Source organism: Chiloscyllium plagiosum, unplaced genomic scaffold, assembly GCF_037043375.1.
Source record: "Chiloscyllium plagiosum isolate Xiang-an unplaced genomic scaffold, Cpla_swu_hap1 HiC_scaffold_31, whole genome shotgun sequence".
NCBI classification, from domain to species: Eukaryota; Metazoa; Chordata; class Chondrichthyes; order Orectolobiformes; family Hemiscylliidae; genus Chiloscyllium; species Chiloscyllium plagiosum.
Genome location: NW_028270169.1, coordinates 48013557 through 48033902, shown reverse-complemented (window position 1 = coordinate 48033902; position 20346 = coordinate 48013557). Strand labels below are relative to the sequence as shown.

Sequence of the window (20346 nt, the reverse complement as noted above, 5' to 3'; positions counted from 1 at the left end):
TATGTATACCATAAACAGAGGACCGAAGACTGATTCCTGTGGAATACCACTAGCTTCAAGTCTCCATTCTGGAAAAACACCCTTCCACCCTGCCTTCTGTGATCAAGCCAGTTTTATATCCATCCAGCTAGCCCAATCCAAATCCCATGTGATTTTAGTTTTTGCGCTAATCTGCCAGGTGAGACTTTATCAAATGCCTTACTGAAGTCCATACAAACTACATCCATAGCTCCTCTCTAAATTATCCTTGCCAGCTCTTCAAAAACAAAATTCAGTCAGGTTGGTGAGACATGACCTTCACCTTAAAAAACCATGCTGCTGGTCACTAACTAAGTCCATTTTCTTCCAAATATGCACACTGTCAGTATCTTCTCCAAGAGCTTCCCCACAGATGTCAGGCCGGTTTCCTTTCTTAAACAAGGGAACAATATTGGCAGAACTCCAGTCCTCTGGAATCTGACCTGTGGTCAATGAGGATGTAAATATATCTGCTAATGCCCCAGTTATTTCATGCCTTGCCTCTCAATAATCTGGGGTACATCCCATCATGCCCTGGGGACTGGTCTACCTTAATATAATTTAGGATACCCAAAACTTCCTCCTTCAATATATTGACATTCTCTAGATATTCACACACTATTCCCTGTTCTCTCCATAACCTCTCAAATGTAGATTTCCTTACGGATTTTCTTTATACTCAGGTTCTTTATTTTTATGTATATGATCAAAATAGATTACCACTGCCCAATTGTTGCCTGACCAATGCAGTGTACTAGCTAATCAGAGTGGAAATAACTACCACAGACTCCCTGTAGTAATAAAGTCCCAGTTTCACAAAGAGGCCACATTTTCAAGTGTTTTGTGGCACTACTACCATACTGAATGAGATAAATTTAAACTGTATAAGCACCTCAAAACTGGCTATTCATGAGGTTGCCTGCAACCACATGCAGCAGAACTGTACTCCACCATAAACGTTATTCTCATGGCCCAGCATATCTTCCATCCTATCACCCAGTCAGAGATCAATTACGCACATTTGGAAAAGCATGGTCTAAATTAGGGAGAGTCAGCCTGGCTTTGTGCAGGGCAGGTCATGTCTTACTAACTTGATTGAAGTTTTCAAGCAAGTCACAAAGGTGATCGATGAGAGTAGAGCAGATGTTGTCTACATGGAGTTCAGCAAGGCTTGCGACAAGGTCTTGCATGGCAGGCTCACCCAGAAAATTAAGATGCAACGGATTTAGTGACTTGGCCACGTGGATTCAGAATTGGCTTGTCCACAGAAGGCAGAGGGTAGTGGTAGAAGGAAGGGTACTTTTCAGGCTGGACGTACGTGAATAGTAGTGTTCCGCAGTGATCCATACTGGGACCTCTGCTGTTTGTGATAAAAATAAATGACTTGAATGAAAACATAGATGGATAGGCTTCTAAGTTTGCAGATGATACAAAGATGGGTAGAGTTGTGGATTGTATAGAAGGCTATCAAATGATTCAGCAGGATATAGATTAGTTGCAGGTCTGGGCAGACAAATGGCAGATGGAGTTTAATCTGGGTAAGTGTGAGGTGCTGCACTTTGGGGGATCAAATGCTAAAGGAAAAATACACAGTTATTGGCAGGACCCTGTACAGCACTAACGTACAGGGGGATCTTGAGTTTCAAGTCCATAGCTCCCTGAAAGTGGCCATGGGTGGTAAAGGTGGTGTATGGCATGCTTGCGTTTATTGATTGGGGAATTGAGTACAACAGTCAGGATGTCATGTTGCAGCTTTATAAGACTTTCGTTAGGTCACACTTAGAATATTGCATTCAATTCTGGTTGCCACATTACAGAAGGAATGCGAAGGCTTTCAAGGAGGTGCAGAAGAGGTTGCCCTGGATTAGAGGTTTTGAGCTATAAGGGGAGGCAAGAAAAACTCAGGTTGCTTTTTCTGTAGCAGCAGATGCTGTGAGGAGGCACGACTCAAGTCTATAAAATTATGAAATGCATTGATAGGGTTGAATCTTTTCTCCCTAAATCTAGAGTGCATGACCTTAAGGTGAGGGGGTGTCAAAGGAGATGTGGGGGGCAAGTTTATTTTTAAAAAACAGAGTCTGGAATGCACTGCTGGGGTGAAGGCAGCAGATAGGAAACGGCCTTTTGAGAGATTTTTAGATAAACACATGAATATGCAAGGAATGGAGGGATCGGGACTGGGACAGGCAGAAGGGATTGGTTTAATTTGGCATCATCTTCAGTGCAACATCGTGGGCCAAAGGACCTGCTCCTGTGTTGTACTGTTTTATGTTCTAAAACCAGATAGAATGAAAAATCATTTGCAAAGGATAACCTAGAACAAATTAATTCTTATGCCTGTTAATGGAAACCAACACGGATAGGTTAAGAGCAAATCACGTTTAACTAATCTGGTTTGAATTTTATTGATAAGCTAGCATTACAAGGTTCACATAAAATGAACTTCCAATTAATGTTTAGAATAAGAAGTGCCATATTACAGACCTTTCAGCAAGTTCCAGTTCCAGTTCATGAGCATAAGACAGTGGCAAAATGTATTTACAAGTTCTTTTAACTTCACGAATTGAAGCATACTGGTGAACAGTTTTTAATAAATAACTTGGAAGGTACTTCTGTGAGGTACCACAGGTCAAAGTGGGAACACAGTGACTCTTGATCTATGTAGATCAAAACCATGGGAGGTCCATGATGTAGAACTGGATAGATAGAGCAACATTTCAAAAAATCAACAGATGACAAAACTAGAAAGTATCGCGAAATGCAAGAAAGGCAGCAATAGGCTTCCAAAGGACGAGGTTGATGCACGGCAAATGAAGTTCAATACAGAGAAGCATTAAAATGATACATCAGGGTACGAGGAATGGCAATAACAAGGATACAACCCAAAAAGAAGCACAGAAGCAGATACGAGCGTGGGTGGTGGGTGGGTTAGAAAGGGCGAGAGAGCAAGGGCATCTCTCCAACAGCTGGCTTAGCTTATGACTAATTTGCAAACAACTTCTCTCATTCATAGTATTTGATACCCTTCCCCTCAATAAAATACATAAGCGGGACTGAAATACCATGACATGTATTTAACATCAATAACATGAAGTAGGCTACAACTGAAGGAAATACACACTGCACACCTATTATTTGTATAAGATCACGCCGTTTCTCTCTCATTTGTTATATGACAAAAAAAACATTTTTTGGATTAGTGGTGCTGGAAGAGCACAGCAGTTCAGGCAGCATCCGAGGAGCAGCAAAATCAACATTTCGGGCAAAAGCCCTTTACCTAGTTTTTACCTACAAAAAAAAACAGTAGAGGTATCCTCCTGAACAATCTTAGATTCGATCCATGATGTGCAACAAGGCATTTAATCTTAGTAGTGGCAGATGGACTTAAATTTATCTCATCCAGAACCATTTAATGGAATCTGATGGGGAAATGTAAGGAAGTGCACATTATGGATACAAGCTAAGACTTTGCAGATTGCAGATTTCATTCCTGAACAGCACGTGAAGTTTAACAATGGTGTCCTTGTTCAGAATTGTCTCAGGAGGGAATTTTTAAAAAATTTATTCTCACAGTCTCATTGTCATTGCAAAACTTTTAATTAGATCACTCTTTAAACTGATGTATTAAATAAATTAATTTATTGAGTTTTTCAGTTTGTCTTTTACATAAGAAACCAGGGACAAGTGTGCCCAAAAACAAAAATGGTCCAATATTAGTCTCAAGTATTCATCTAACAAAAGCACTTTGAATAATCTGTAATGAAACACAATTGCTTTTACAGCCATTGCAAATGAATTGAATTATTCAACTCCAAGTGGGTAGAAACATTAGCTTTGCTTTATTTTTAAACTTATATTAGGTTTAAACCTATGGACTGCATTTGCAGTAAAGCACCAAAGCATTCAATACAGTTAGTGCATATACTAACAACAGAACATAATCTTAGTGGATTGTACATTTCACTTTTATAAAGAACTATACCAATGCTTTGTAACTTATTTTCCACCCTAAACGTGCTCTAACTCACCATGAACTCTTCAAAGGCAATTAGGGACTGGACAATAAATACTGGCTCTACCAATGATATCCACATCTCATGAATAAACATGTATTTAAAACACTCTTGAAAATCAAATAAAAGTCCCGGTACCAGCAAAACAAAAAAATAGCAAAAATCAACAGTAATATTCAGGGATAATTAAAGTTCAGAAATTAATCAACTTATAATGAATTACAGCCTGTTCTTCTATGATGCAGTAATAGCGTTCTTGTGCAACCTCGTGCACAATAGAAATAATGGGGCCTATGGGAAAAACCACCAAGAATACCAGTAAATACCAAAACAAAAGTAGTAGTTAGCCTAACACAAACGATAGCACAGTCTCGCTAAATGTTAAAATTATTTTAATGAAATAGTACAATAAATGTAACACTAAGGGCTTTCTGAATTTTCTGAGTTACACTACTGTATTAAGACAGGGGCTGAAGGTCATCATCAGCACCATCATTACTTTCAGGTGCAGGGTTACAACAAAAGATGATATTTAGTCCAGAAGTGGATGGTTGAATCTCATTGTCCTCAGATTGTTCCTGGAGGGTTGGCTTAAAACAGACATCTAGTTTTTGCTGCTTTGCCATTTTTCTTCTTTCATAAAGCAGCTGTTCATAGGGTGCCAGATATGACTTTATGCCATGAACCGCTATCCTGCTGCGTTCTGCAGTGTAATCATTGTCTTCTAAGAGCTGCAACTGCTTCTCAACTTTGCTCAGTATAGAAGACAAAAGAGAAGTTGAAAGTTCTCTTGGTGCTGCATCCTGGACTTCATCTTCATCCCCAGCTTCTATTTCCCCCGCAGCAACCAGTTGTTCTAGATCAGCTGTGGAGAGGTCTTCACAATGGGACTCTAGCAGCTCCTCAACATCCTCACTCTCCACTTCTTCAAATCCAACTTGCTTTGCAAGAACGACACAATGTCCTTGGATTGCTAAAAGTTCCTGTGATGGTTCAATGCCTTTAAAATCATGAAGAAAATCTGGGAGAAGCTTCCGCCAAACTGCACACAAGCAATTCTTACTGACATCACCCCAGGCCTCCACAATGATGTCAACAGCATTCTTAATATTAAAGCTCTTCCAAAATTGAAGAACACTGTGCTCATTATCCCCCTCAGCAGCTGCAATCAGCTTCCTGAATGTGTGCCTTAAATAATATGCTTTAAAAGCTGCTATTGCACCCTGGTCCATGGGTTGAATGAGAGAGATTGTATTCAGAGGTAGAAACAGCACTTTGATATTTTCAGAAAGCTCACCAATGGTGGGAGGATGACTTGGTGTATTGGCCAAAATGAGGAGAATCTTGAAATCCAAATTTTTCCTCTGGCAATACTGTCTAAAAACATCCTCAAAAACATCAACGATCAGGTCAGAAAAGATTTGGCCCGTCATCCAACCTCTTTTGCTTGACCTAAAGTAAACCCCCAGAGTAGACTTCAGGTAACCTTTCAAGGCTCGCGGGTTGGCAGAGTGGTACACCACCACTGGCTTAAGCTTTAAGTCTCCACTAGCATTGGCACCCAACATCACAGTCATACGATCCTTCGCAACCTTAAAACCTGGAGTGTGCGCTTCATTCCTAGAAATGTAGGTTCTGGATGGCATTCGTTTCCAGTATAAACTTGTTTCGTCCAAATTGAAAATTTGATCTAAAGTGTAGCCTTCTTCCTCAATCAATGTTTTCACCACAGGAGGAAATGACAGCGCACGTTCCTCGTCTGCACTAGTAGCTTCGCCACATAACCTTGTGTTATGGAAAGCATAGCGATTCTTAAATCTAGCAAACCAGCCACTACTAGCACTGAAGGCAGGGACATCTGCAGGATTTTCAGCTTTTTTCTTTAGGTCCTCATAAATTGCTAAGGCTTTCTGTTTTATGGTGGGAAAGGTGGTCCCAGATCGCTTTCTTGATTGATCTTCTATCCACACGCTTAGAAGCCGCTCCATTTCCTCAAGCTCCTTTGTTCGTGATCTCACAGACTTGCTAGCACTCAGACTTGTTCCAGCAATGCAGCTTGCTTTTATTCTTTCTGCATTGTCTCGAATGGTGCGCAGCGTAGACTCCTTCATTCCTGTTGCACGAACAATATCACGTGCTCTTTCATTACGCTCAAAACGCTTTATAACATCTAGCTTCTGTTCAAGTGTTATAGTCTTCCTTTTACGGTCACCACTCACGATTTTTTCACCTGGATGCTTCCTGTTGACATTCTTGCAACTTTGTCCTTCCATATTAATGGAAAACACAGCGAGATTTGCAAAACAAAGGACCGAAAATTACTAAATATAGCACTGTACCTTTCACGAAAGACTTCATCACAAAGCGCGCAAGCAGAATGACCATGTAATGTCAACGCAGAATCCAGTCCTCCACATACCACGACACCTAGTACCGGGGATGGAATCGCATAATAGCCAATGGGGAGTTCATGTTTTTAAAAAACTATTCCCCAATTCACCTACTGTGTTACAGCCAAATCAGATTGATGAAACGCACATTATAGGAGAACGACCTGCACACAAATACCAAAACCTGTTTTTAAAGCACTTTTTTAAAAAAAAAAAAATCTTCTTTTTACAGCATATTCTCCATATTCACAGATGGTACAAGACTTAGTGAGACCCCGTTCTCCAACACTACACCAACACATCCTTCCACCCAATACTGTTCCCCTCACTCAGAAGCCAATCTTCTAGAGTTCACCTGCCGTTCACTTGACATCCCCACTTCCGAACGTTCCTCCTCCATCACTCACTCAAAGTCTGGTCTTTGAAATGGCTGTACAGCAACGGAGTCCCTTTGAAGCTTCATGGTCAGGAACAGCATGTCAGCAAACAAGCTCCAATCCAAACCAACCAAACATAACTTTTTTTTTGCATACACCACCATGGCCTACATTGCCAATTTCGGTGAAAACTCTGGCTCTCTTGCTCCCACTTCCCCCTACAGCCAGCTAAACCTCAATGCTTCATCAAAAAAAAAAAACAGGTGCAAAACACACCCACCCATTGGGATGTAATGGCAGTCAGGTCTGGCTGAACAGATAGAGTCAGATACAGTCTGGTGGAAATTCCGATGGGGTTGAACTCTGGGGTTCATTGATCATATTTAATCTTCTGACACTGTCTGAAAGCACGAATGAGAAGTTGAGAGCATTAACAAAGATGTAGTGGAGAGGCCGAGATTAGAAAACCACTTGATGTTGGAACTTCATAATTGAAAAATCAGAAAGCTGTTTATTGGTCCTAGAAAGTCAGAAATGGGTGAGAGTCAAAAACATCTGTCAGATTACAACTTTAAATGTCCACTTGGAAAGTAGTTGACAAAGCCTTCCCACAGTTGCAAAGAGGATTAGGTTCGAGATGCACACATGCACCGAGAGATCAAGGTGGTCAGTGACAGCACAAGGGGAAGTAAGTATTTTCTGACCCTTTTAGTCTTGTTGGGTTGGTTAGGTTTTGGAAGGCTTTTGAAAAACATTGTCTGTTTGTGAATTTTGGGGAAGCTTGCTGAGGAATCAGAAATATTCTAACGGGTACATGTTGAATGGTTTGACAGTAACAATGCATAACTAGACACTATACTAAGCACAATGATCGATATTGGGCTCTGTCCTGCAAGGGTACACTAATCATTACAATGAAATTGTACAAGTAGCAGGATGCATTGGAATATTTTTCCCATTGCTAAATTCAACGTCCTCTGTACTGCAAAACAAAGTGTCTCATAACTTTATTCATAAATCTTTTGGGAAACCTTTGTATTCATAGAACCATACACTCATTCTTAAATTTCTACAGTAAAGGACTGTCTTTAGATGAAATTAGTATGATGTAGACCACATGATTTATATAATTTAAATTTAGATTTGTATTAATGGCGTAGGAATTTCCCTGAAAGTTTGAATGATTTACTTGTAAGTATGGCTGTAGACAGGTGATTTATTTTCTAATAGCTTGAGGGAGTCAGCTTCAGATCTAATATGGTTGTGTGTAAATTAGGGAGAAAAAAAGATGAACATGCTCCACTTTAGTAGGCCAGGAATGGGTTTGTATAAGCTTCACAGAAATAAATGTAGGTTGAAAATTTCTTCTCTTCAACTCCCCCCTCCCCTCCCCCACCATCCCTTAATTCTTAATTCCACATATTTATTGAATTCAAATTCCACCATCAGATATGGCAGGATTCGAACCTGGGTTCCCAGAACATATATCTATGTTTCTGGATTAACAGTCCAGTGATAGTATCATTAGGCCATTGGTAAATAACATGTCACCAGTAGAAATTTAGCCCAACTAGTTATAACCTGCTTCACTTAACAGACACAAAGTACTTATTTTGGGAAAAAAAACTCCTTAGCATGCGGTCTGTATTTAGCAACAGGTGCTAATACAGCATTCACTTTAAGTTTACAGTTCTGGAACGGTGAGTACACAACTCAAATGTTAATATTTAATAATGAAAAAAGTATTCCATCCATGTAAAATAAATGTCTGATTCTTGTTTCAGTATTAATATACACAGTTGAAATTAGATAGAGAGTTAGTTTTGTTTACCTGCAGTGGGAGCAGCAATAGTAGTAGGTGGTGCTGGCTTCTTCACCTCTGGTGTTTTCTCTTCCAAGGAGGTTTGTGACCTTGCTGATTTAAAAAGGAAACAAATAAAACTAATTGAATTTGTACTAATAATGTCTGTGATCCTATACTCAACTGGAACCACCTCAGAAAATCCTAACTTTTACCAACCAAAAAACACATCACAACCAATAGGTTGTTCAAAACATTTTCTTGTCATAATAATACTTGAGGAATGCTACTGCAACACAACAACACTTGAATTGAATTTTCTTTCAGTCCAATGGAAACACTGAAAATTCAAACAGGTAAGATACTATCGCCAGCCTGGAGAAATCATGACTGCATAATCAGTGACCATTTTGGTGGCTTCAGTTTAATCATCTTTTTTAAGCTTAGGAAGATTGCAAAATAATCTGAATGTAATAGACTACTCCAAATCCTGTGCCATGGTAGATAGTAAACTTACAATCTCTCTATATTGAAAGAGAGAATCTCTGTTTAATACAGCATTTTCAAGGAAAATTATTGATGAGATAATAAAAAGACAATTAAATGAAGGAGGAGGACGCCATTTGGCCTATAAAATCTACTCTGTCGCTCAATGAAATTATGGCTAAATTGATAATCTTCAACTTCACTGCTTTTTGTCTTTACCCGAAGATTATGCTCTGCTCAGGAAAATTCTGAAATGATTGCACTGTGCTCGGCTATTGATTGTAGTGTTTGGTGGACTTACCTATGGTTTCGGGCACTCTTCTCACTATGTTAACAGTGGTTGACTATAAAACATGCTAACAAGCATCTCCAGTCCAGTATTACAGTCAAGCACCAAGATGATGATACTAACTGGAAGACACCTGTCCGAAAACTAGCTTCAAGACGACATCTGGTGAAATTTAACTTTAACCAGTATACTTCTAATTAAAAAAAAGGAGTTAAAGAATCAGGTATTTCTCATCCTTCTTATACTATTCATATTCCAATTCAGGTGACATGTGCGTTGATAAAAGATAGCAAATAGGTCTCATTTTACGTGCTTCGTAACTTCTAAGGATAATAGGCAAAATCTTCCAACCAGTCCATTTACAGAATCCAGAATCAAGTTTTAAATTTTGGATATGTGGCATAAAACGAAATTTGCAGGAAATTTCTAGCCCACATGCCTTTGATAGAGAGCACTGAAGGTGGCAAGTCAGTCTTATGGCAGCACTAAGTGTCTCTGCACCAAAGCCCATCACAGGAATTTGAAAAACTTTGGTATATGATTAATGCATTTTCTACATGGCATTCAATTCAGACATAGAAAATTCACATCAATACCAAGGTGATTAGTATATCACAAGTTGCCTGCTGAATATCCCTCAACAACGTTGGAAAGACTTAACTACTGTTGTAATGCTCTGCAGGATATAGCCATAGGCCCACTGCGATATGAATATATTACCTAGAAACTAGATTGCAGAAAATGTTCAGGATTTGACCTACATGATCGGTTTGCAAAAGGAAGCAACTATTGCCAAGATTCCACTTCCAATGAGAGAACACAAATTCAATGGATACTATCTTCGTATTCTGTGACTGATAATGTGTAACCACTGCCCCACCTGGTTTGTGAAGTTGCATATAGGAGGACTTTGTGGTGTTTCTGAAGTTGAGATGGAAAATTGGACCAAAGATAGCCACAAGAACACTCCATTACACTGATCATAGATACCATAAGACATAGGAGCAGAGATCAGGTCACTCAGCCCATCGGGTCTGCGCTGCTATTCTATCATGGCTGATAAGTTTCTCAATCCCATTCTCCTGCCTTCTCCTCATAACCCTTGATTCTCAAGGACCTATCCATCGCTGTCTTAAATGTACTCAATGACCTAGCCTCCAAAGCCTTCGGTGACAATGAATTCCACAGATTCACCTCTCTCTGGCTGAAGAGGTTTCTCCTGAGCAGAGGTAAGCAACTCCAGAATTATATAAATCATTGGGATTAAAATTCTTCTCATCTAGCTCCAGAAAATCCTGGAATCAAATGACTGACAGGTGTGGCATATTTGAATAAGGGCAGAAAAGTTTAAAAATATTCAAGTCAGTCAACGTCAGAACTGAAAATCAAACAAAGCTTTAAGGTAAAAAGGAAGAGAAAGATTATAATCAAAGGGAGTTGGTGGATTGAATGATGGACAAATTGATCAGTTAAAACTATAACAGAATACCAGGTTAACACTGAAGCATTTTTGAAGAACAAATTGCTAGGAGGACAAAAATTCATGGCAGATGCAGATAAAAATAAAATCGAAGAAAATTAGAGAAACTATAGGTAAAAGTCCAACAAATCTTAAAAGGTCTTAAATGTTACAAATCATAAATCTATCAATCTTTCAGAGACAGACAAAAACATTTTAATATTATGGGCAAACATTTCTGCATCAGCAGTTTTCTGAAGTTGGGTTTTCCCACAAAACTGGTCAGACTCTTCTCCCTGAAAGCGACCCACATTTTCTGAAGAGCAGTGGAGGTTACAGCAAAAAATCTCTGCACATAAATAGATGATGTGGCTATATCTTTATGCACACAGAAATCCTACCTATATGGATTCCTCAGTCATTTTAGTTCTGCTGCATGCGTACCTTGCTTTTAAAGGATGCTATGTGTTGTCTATGTACAATGTTGTGACTGCCTGCCAATCTGTCTGCAAGCTGTCTGAGTTTGCAAGCTGCACGCTGGTTTGTTGAAATATGTTTCACATCTTGTAATGCGTTTTACTATTTTAAATAACCTAACTCATTGGAGTTAAACAACCCCGGATGAGGAACTGAATTAGACCATTATGATTAACATGGCAGTATGGAGGCTGAAGCAACCTTTTCTATATATTTTAAGACATGTAACTGACCCAAAGAGAAAATGCTCTCTGAAAATTGCTGTAATTCCTCAAGTAGAATTAAGGTACTGGGGCAGCATCTACAGAAAACACCTCAAAATAATTTTATGGTCTAGATTTGAGAGCTTTTTCATCTCTCCAAAATGTTTCTTACATTAAAGATCTTGCAAGTATTGGATACCTGCCATTTTCAGACTCAGCCTTTTAACTTGGGGCTGAAAACTCTAAAATATTATGCTATGAGAGATAGGCAGGCCATGATTTCTACTTGCCTATTTCTCCTAAACCTCATTCAGGGTCATTTCAAGAGGGCAGAGTATATAATTGGCATGTTGCTTAGGTGTGTTTGTTTACAGACTGTCAGGAATTTTACAGAAGTCTATTTCCAAATGATCTAACATGTTATTTTGTTCCTCTGCGAGAACTCATCACTGATAAATAAATATCCCTGCAATCAAAAAAGTGTCATTGTAGGAGGCAGACATTAGACCCAATATGTCTGCAGCAGATAATCAATGTTCCATTGAGAAAGGAGCATGGATTCAGAGTCCAAAGTGTTAATAATTACATCAAGTCCATCTGTTGACTGCTGTCACCCTTATCTTTTTCTTATGCCAGCACAGGATGGACATCTATGGATACACAAAAAGATGGAGCATCTGCCTCTAATTTTGTTTTGAAGCGCAAGAAAGGACAGAACTGGATTATAATGAAATTCTCAACCCACTGCTCACCTTACACACACAATAGCTTGGCTGGCCCAGGAATGTCAGACAGTTTTTAAACCATAAATAATTGAAATGGCAATGTCAGTTTTTTTTAAGCTTTCATTTAAAAAGCATTCTTCAAATAACCATAATCTGTTGCCTCCCATTTCAGGTGACTTTCTGCGTAACATGCAATTCAGCACAGTACAGAAAGAAGAATTTGCTTTAGACAGCATTTTAATTCTTTTCAAAAGAAAGTCGTACTTTTGTTCAGGGTCAATCTGTCAGGTGGACACATTTTCAACCATCAATTGTTTTGAAACTGATTTTGCTACTCAGGCAAGTCACAAATGTAAAAATATTCATGTACTGGTGTGGTGCGAAAATTTATACACTTAAATGGGTTACTTTAATCTACTTTGTGTATAATCAGAATTTTAACAGTTTATAGAATAATTATAATTCTTCACAGAAGTACTTAATTGATAAACGTGCATTAAAGACTGATTATAGTATAAATTTAACTAAGCCAGTTTGTCCCATATTATGGTCTTGCTTCAGATAATACCATAATATAATAACAGGTTATGAAGTATGCTCAGTTATTAATTGCAAGCCTTAAATTAAGCAGTCATAAGACTTAAAACAAAAAAAAATCAACCAACAAGTTTTGGATGCTTTACTTACACATCCTGAAATTTTCACAGCACAGTCAAATGAGTTTTAAAACTGGAGTTTTATGCATAAAAGTAATTTCTTGCCATTTAGTGTCATATGATTACTACAGTTGCAAGAATCTCCCACCCACCAGTGCTATTGTCTACATATATCATTATTTTGTTAGTACTTACTCTGGGGTCGTTTGGAAGCTTCCTGTAATGCAGTCTGAAACAAATCTGGTCTGGTGGAGAAAAAAATTCAAAAGCTTCACTTTAAAAATAAAATAGCAGAGTGCAGTTTAAGTCGAGAATTTACCTCAAGAAATGTCAATGGTTATATTCCATTTATGAGCAAAGCCTAGCATTAAGATGAGAACACAAGAGTCTGAAGTAAGCAACAAATACACAATGCTGGTCCATCCTCCATTCTTTAAAGTTATTACACAGAAAAGAGAGGAGCAGGGGTAGGCCATTTGGCCTTTCAAGACTGCTCCATCATTCAACAGATTCATGGCTGACCATCCAGCCCTGCATCTTGTTCTCACTTTCTCCCCAAATCTGTTGATCCCTTTCGCCTTCAGAACTATAATCTAACTCTGTCACGTTTTTCTTCCTACCAATTAGACACATTTCTCCCCCCCCCAAACAGCTCAGAAAAATGTCAGTTGTATTAATATTTTTATAGTTTTCAATTCTTGTGTTCAGACATCCAGATTTTCTTAAATACATTCACAGAATGCAGATATTATTAGCTACGCAAGCATTAACGCCCATTCCAATTGCAAAATTGCTGGTGAGCTGCCTCTTGAACTGGAACACTGGGGGTAAACAATTCCAATGTGGCCATTTTAGTAACCTATCCATCTACTATTGATCAAAAACAAAATGATAGAGGGCTCACCAGATCAGTTATCAAGTGACACTTGCAAAGGAATAACTTGCTCATTTACATTCAAGTGTTGGTTCTGCCAAAGCAGCTCATTATAGAGTCTTGGTTCAAACACAGTTAAAAAGCGGAACTTCAAATAAGAGGAGAGAGTGTGACTGACAATATTTAACTGATTATAGTATGAAGGCAGCCAGCCAGCAAAACTGGAATCAAGAGGAATACTCTCTGCTTGTTGTTGTGGTTCTGTTCGCCGAGCTGGAAGTTTTTGTTGCAAACGTTTCGTCCCCTGGCTAGGCGACATTATCAGTGCTTGGGAGCCGCCTGCGATGCGCTTCTTTGATGTTTCCTCCGGTGTTTATAGTGGTCTGTCCCTGCCGCTTCCGGTTGTCAGTTTCAGCTGTCCACTGTAGTGGTTGGTATTTTGGGTCCAGGTCGATGTGTTTGTTGATGGAGTTTGTGGATGAATGCCATGCCTTTAGGAATTCCCTGGCTGTTCTCGACTGGGACAACACTACTATCATAGGGCAAGCCAGACATAGGGCAAGCCGAACCCAATATACCAACCACTACAGCGGACTGCTGAAACTGACAACCGGAAGCGGCAGGGACAGACCACTATAAACACCGGAGGAAACATCAAAGAAGCGCTTCGCAGGAGGCTCCCAAGCACTGATGATGTCACCTAGCCAGGGGACGAAACGTTTGCAACAAAAACTTCCAGCTCGGCGAACAGAACCACAACAACGAGCACCCGAGCTACAAATCTTCGCACAAACTTTGAATACTCTCTGCTTGTTGAAGTGATATAGTGCTAAGAAAGATGACTGGATATCACTCAGCAGTTGTTCGTTCATGGCATTTTCCTAAGCCCAACATCAACAGCTTTAATGAGCATCCCTCCATCATAACCTCAGAAATGGGGATGTTTAATGATGATTGCATAATGCACACTGCAGACCTCGAACCAATTTGTATTAATATGCAGCAATATCTGGATAATAAGTAGTTTGGGCTGATAACTGGCACTACATAATTGCCAGACCATCTCCAACGAGAGAAAAGCGTAACCATCGCTTCTTGATGTTCTATGGCATTACTCCCACTATCAATATCCTGGAGGGGGGGAACCACTAACTAGAACTTAAGCTGAACCAGTCATGCAGGTACTGAGGCTACAACACTAGGAATTCTGCAGTAACTCCTGTCTCCACAACGCCTGCCCACCATCCACAAGACGTAAGTTAGGAATGTGATGGAATAAGTTTGACTTATCTGAACAAGTGCAACAATACTCAAGCAGCTCAACACCATCCAGGACAAAGCAACCCATGTGACTGGTATACCAAGTGACATTTTTCAACATTCACTTCCTTCACCACTGATACACAGTGGCGTCACTCCATACCAGCTGCAGGTACACTGCAATAACTCAAGTCTGATTTGGGAATATCCTCCAAACCCATGCCCTTTACCACTGAGGAGGCCCAAGGCAACAGATACATAGGAAAACCACCACTTGCAAGTTGCTCCCCAACACACATACCATCCTAACTTGGAAGTATGACTCGCCTTTTATTCACTGTCGCTGGATCAGAACCTAACTCCAATATGGGTATCCATGCACTCCAAGGAGTGCAGCGTTTAGGGCGGCAGCTCATCACCATCTTTTTCAGGCCAATTAAGAATGTGCAGCAAGGCTTGCCTAGCCAATACTGACGGCATCCCATAAACAAAAGAGAGGCTGGTCATCGGTTTAATTTTTCACCATTTAAAGTATCTATGACACAAATATCCCGTGTGTTTTTTGGAAATCCTAGTGTTCCTTCATGACTCTGAACATATATAACCAGCCTGGTCACGTGTTGGAAATATATCAAGGGAACATCTATAATATCCGGAGTGCCTCCAGATGCACGTACGTGCCTGTGCACACACAAACTGTTTGAATACTTAGAATTCTCTTCAACCTGCAAGAATTAACTTCAATCATAAGATATTGCATTAACACGGCACACTGTATCTGAACTATCAATAGTCTAGCTGTTAAACTAAGAGCATCACCAAGCCATTGAGAGTCAGTGGTCTATCATATCCCATCAGGAAATAATGCTTCTTACAGTTAGCTGCTTCATAATTATATTGTTCTTCTAGCAGAGCACATTAGACAAATCCAATAATTAATCGCAGATGATAGTAAAAGTTCACTTGCTTCTTAATTATAAATTTGATCTTGGCTTTTGCTCGGAGAATCTTTTCCAACCTAGGAATTCCAAAGGTTGACGGCCTTCTGAAAGGGACACCATCGGGCAGGCCTTCAATGTAGAAGTCATCTGGATGTGATTCGAACAATGCATAAGGTACTCTCACTGGTTCTGAAACACCCAATGCTTCACCTGCAACAAATTAACAAGCTTATAAAACATTCCCTAATATAGTGATATTGTGCATGCAAGCAGATGATTAACTGCACTGTGAAATGACTGATAACAGTCCAAACTGATTTCATGCTGGCTGGGACCATGATAAGGTTATGAGAATAGTGACTGAAGTTTTGAAAAAGCTGTTGGGAATTGCTATATTCTGCAGACAGAATTATCCGATGCACATAAAATTTAGACTTCACAGAGTTACGAATAATGTATAGCTATATATAAATATATATAATAATTTATATCTTGGATTGTATGCAAGGGGAAGACCTAGCTAGCTAGTCAATTTGAGTGTTTAATAGGAGAGCTTTCGACCGTTATAAAATTTGGTTTGCTTATGTGCATTTTAATGAGGTTTTATAAATTTGACTTGAAGAGCTGGGGTGGTTAACAGTTCAATGCATAAACAAGTTGCAATGACGCCTAGTGATAAGATTCCACTGACAGTAGTAGAACAATCCAGAAGAAGTCAGGATATGGATTCACCACAGAGTCAAAGCAGTTAGACATTTGAGCTCAGGGAACTTGCACTGGTTTCTTTTAAAGTTACAAGTAGTAGAAAATTTAATTTGCCATTTGTTTCAGGCATTTCAATGACACACACCAGATGAAGGCAATAAAACATCTAGTGGCTGCATAGAAATTTGCCAGAAGGAAATCAGTTCCACTTATCACAGCCAGTGTAAGTAAGGGGCCTTAATGTTGAGATAGTGATTAACAGGAAAGGTATGGATATTTTAAATCAATTTTATTGGAGTGAAAGGGATAATGAGAGCTTGAATCCTTTGCTGGTATCTGTAATGAATTTTTTTTTTGCTGAGTGTAATATGTTTTATTTTTTACTTGTTTAATTAGTTTTATTATGTTTACTTTTAAAAAAGCCTCTTGTTAATATCTGAAGTACATGACTTCCACCTTATTTAAAACGAGCTAGGTTTGACCCTGGGATTTGACTCACCAGGATTATTAACCGGGATCATAGTATTTGAAATCCTAGGTTCTTCAGTAACTTAGAAACTGCAGTTCCTACATCCACTTGCTGAAGGTATCCTGTCTAGAAAAATAGCCATGAGGTTGATAATTCTTTGGGAAGCCTGGCATAAAGTGACAAAACTATATTCATCAGTTCAGGGTATCAACTCCAATTTGATTTAGAGAATAAATCTAAAGAAGGTAACTCATCAACAGTGATCGCTCTTCAAACAATTTACTTAGTTCGACATCAGCCAAGTAAATCTGATAGTTGGCTCTGCAGAAACAAACATTTTATCTTGACATAGGTCAAGATAAAAATTTCAACCAATTGGATTAAATGATCTGGAGTAACTAACCAGATTCAATTTTTGGGTAAAGACTTGCTGTATCTGGATAATGTAACACACCACATAAGCATCATTTTCAGAGTTACAGCCAAGACAGTGAATCTTATGCATGCAGTACATCCTGGCTAGGTTCTACCAGGGTAATTGCAAATTGGACTGAAAAAGGGATCCTTAATGACCTTAACTGGGGCAAGTGTGGCAGGAGCCCCATAATCATCATTTTAAAAATAGTTTTCTTTCTTTATCCTTTCATAGAATGTCGAGTAGCACTAAAAACCAGAATGGGTTACCCATCTGCAACTGCCCTCGAAACTGAATGACTTGCTCGGCCAATTCAGAGAATGGTTAAGAGTCAATCATACTACAATGTTTGGAATCCCATCTAGGCCGTACCAAGTAAAGATGACAATTTCTCTCCCGAAAGGACATTAGTGAACCAGATAGACTTCACGACCATTGATGATAACTTTGCAATCACCATTATAGAAAATGGCATTATTTTCCACATTTTAAATTTAACTCAAATTGCAGTAGTTGTTATCGTGGAATTTGAATCCATGTCCCCAGAGCTCTGTAAATACAAACAAACACTCATTTACCTCTTCCTGAGGTACTCTGGATTACTAGTCCAGGAACATGAACACAATGTCACCATCTCACCTGTAATTGCAAATATCTAGGGGTGAGTGGGAAGTCTGCAAACCTGCCAGTGGGAGCCCATAAAGTCCGATCTATAATATTTTTAAAAAAAGGATATACTTGCATAGGAAGCAGTTTATCAAAACATTCACTATATTTGTTTCTGGAATGAGAGGCTTGTTCTCTGACCAGACACTGAGTAAACAGTGTTTATGTTCTCTGGATTTTAGAAGAATGAGAAGTGAGTTCATGAAAATCATGCAAAGTTACGAAGGACCTGTTTGGATAAAGAGGTTATTTTAGCTGAACAGGGTATCTAGAACACAGGGTCAGAGGTGGGGACCATCACAGTCTCCAGATAAGGGGCAGTGATCATTTTGGACTAACGTGAGGAGACATTTCTCTACTCCAGGGTTGAGCTTCTTTAGAATTCTCTCCCCTGGGGGGTTGTATTTACTGTTATCAGTGAACATATTTAAATCTGGGATTGACAGACCTTTGGTCTCTGAATGAATCAAGGGATTTAGGGAATGGTTGATAAAATAGAGTGGATACTGAAGATCAGCCATGATTGCACTTAATAGTGCAGCAGGTTCAACAAACAGCTTTTCCTCTTCCATTATTTATCTTCATATTTTTGCAATAGTTAAGTCATCTCACTACATGGGACTATCAAAGGAGCATCACCATCCTTCATAGTACTGGTTGCTCAATGTAGTTAATCCCTCTAAAACGTCAGGATGCTGTTACAGGGTACTGCAATATACCTACTGGAGAAAGGAACCTGAACTAAGGCATACACAAGAATCCTCTACTCAGTTGCTCACCAGAAGCTCAGTCTTAGACACCAACGTAATGGATTATAGTATTGTACAATGCAAAACAATTACGTTCCATTCCTAGAGGTTACATGGTTCTACATTTAGCTAACAAAAATTTTGCCAAATTGTCAAAACATAAGTATACCACTAAAATATTCCACAATTGAAATATATCAATTAAAAGCTCCATAATCTTGAAATATTTCTGTAACATTGATAGCTATTCATAGGACATTTCAAAATTTACTGTTTCATTCTGGTAAAACAATTACTTACTGCATTTTTCATTGAACAATGTCTCCACTTGCTGTTTCAACTCAGTGATTTTCGCATTCCACTGTTCTGTAATGACAAGCAACATCAAACTCATTATACTGCATTCTACAAATATAACTTCAAGCATGTTGATGCTAATTGAATAGGGAACCATCAGTTTTTATAAAATTTCATGAACACAAAATGCCTTTTGATTCTTATTACAATTGAGAAATGTTGGCAGTGTAATTATAGATTGAAAAAATTCAAGATGCATTTCTTGAGGGTGGTTTAAAGCTACATACCATATAAGTAAAGGATGCACATAAGATACATGGAGATGTTCCCACTATCATAAACACATCTAAATGATCTCTATACTAACAAGAAATTTCACATTTCCTCAAGACAAAGGCATGTAATTTGGAACTATCTTTTTAGAAGAGAGTTGCGGGAATCAAAAAGGACTTGACAACTTGCAAAGATATAGCAATGTTCTTCACCGCCCCTCCAGTGTGGAATTTGGCAAACAATTGTGCTGTTTCTTTTTAACAAACCAGATGCACTCTCCCTGTAGCAGAATTTTGCACATTCTTGAGTTATCAACAGATTGATAGAAATCATGTTATTCAGCCATGATCATATGATTTACAACACAAGGAAAAATAACAGAAGCTGCTAACCTTACAAAACTGTAGCACAAACATCAATGAAAGCATTAAAAATCTAAAACTCTTGAGATGATTCCAAGGTTAAGGGTTTAGTTATATTAGGGTAGATTGTGAGGTCACAGTTCACCTGAAAGCTGAAAAGGAGAAGAGGATCGGAAAGATATTGTGAAACTTGAAAGAGTTTAGAAAAGATTTACAAGGATGTTGCCAGGGTTGGAGGATCTGAGCTACAGGGAGAGGCTGAACAGGCTAGGGCTGTTTTCCCTGGAGCGTCAGAGGCTGAGGGGTGACCTTATAGAGGTTTACAAAATTGAGGGGCATGGATAGGGTAAATAGACAAAGTCTTTTCCCTGGGGTTGGGGAGTCCAGAACTAGAGGGCATAGGTTTAGGGTGAGGGGGGAAAAGATATGAGAGAGACCCAA

The 20346-nt window shown here is 39.0% G+C and overlaps 1 protein-coding gene across 9 annotated transcripts in view; it reads right to left on the bottom strand.

The window, feature by feature from the left end:
• Positions 1–20346, bottom strand: part of LOC122564229 (general transcription factor II-I-like) — a 149633-nt gene that overhangs the window by 12107 nt on the left and 117180 nt on the right. For all 9 annotated transcript variants that reach the window (XM_087977512.1, XM_087977515.1, XM_087977510.1 and 6 more), the window contains 4 exons: positions 19274–19339; positions 15996–16179; positions 13090–13139; positions 8630–8713 (listed from right to left, as the gene is read on the bottom strand). In XM_087977512.1, the coding sequence (XP_087833638.1) occupies positions 8630–8713; positions 13090–13139; positions 15996–16179; positions 19274–19339 (384 nt within the window). The remainder of the gene's footprint in view (positions 1–8629; positions 8714–13089; positions 13140–15995; positions 16180–19273; positions 19340–20346) is intronic.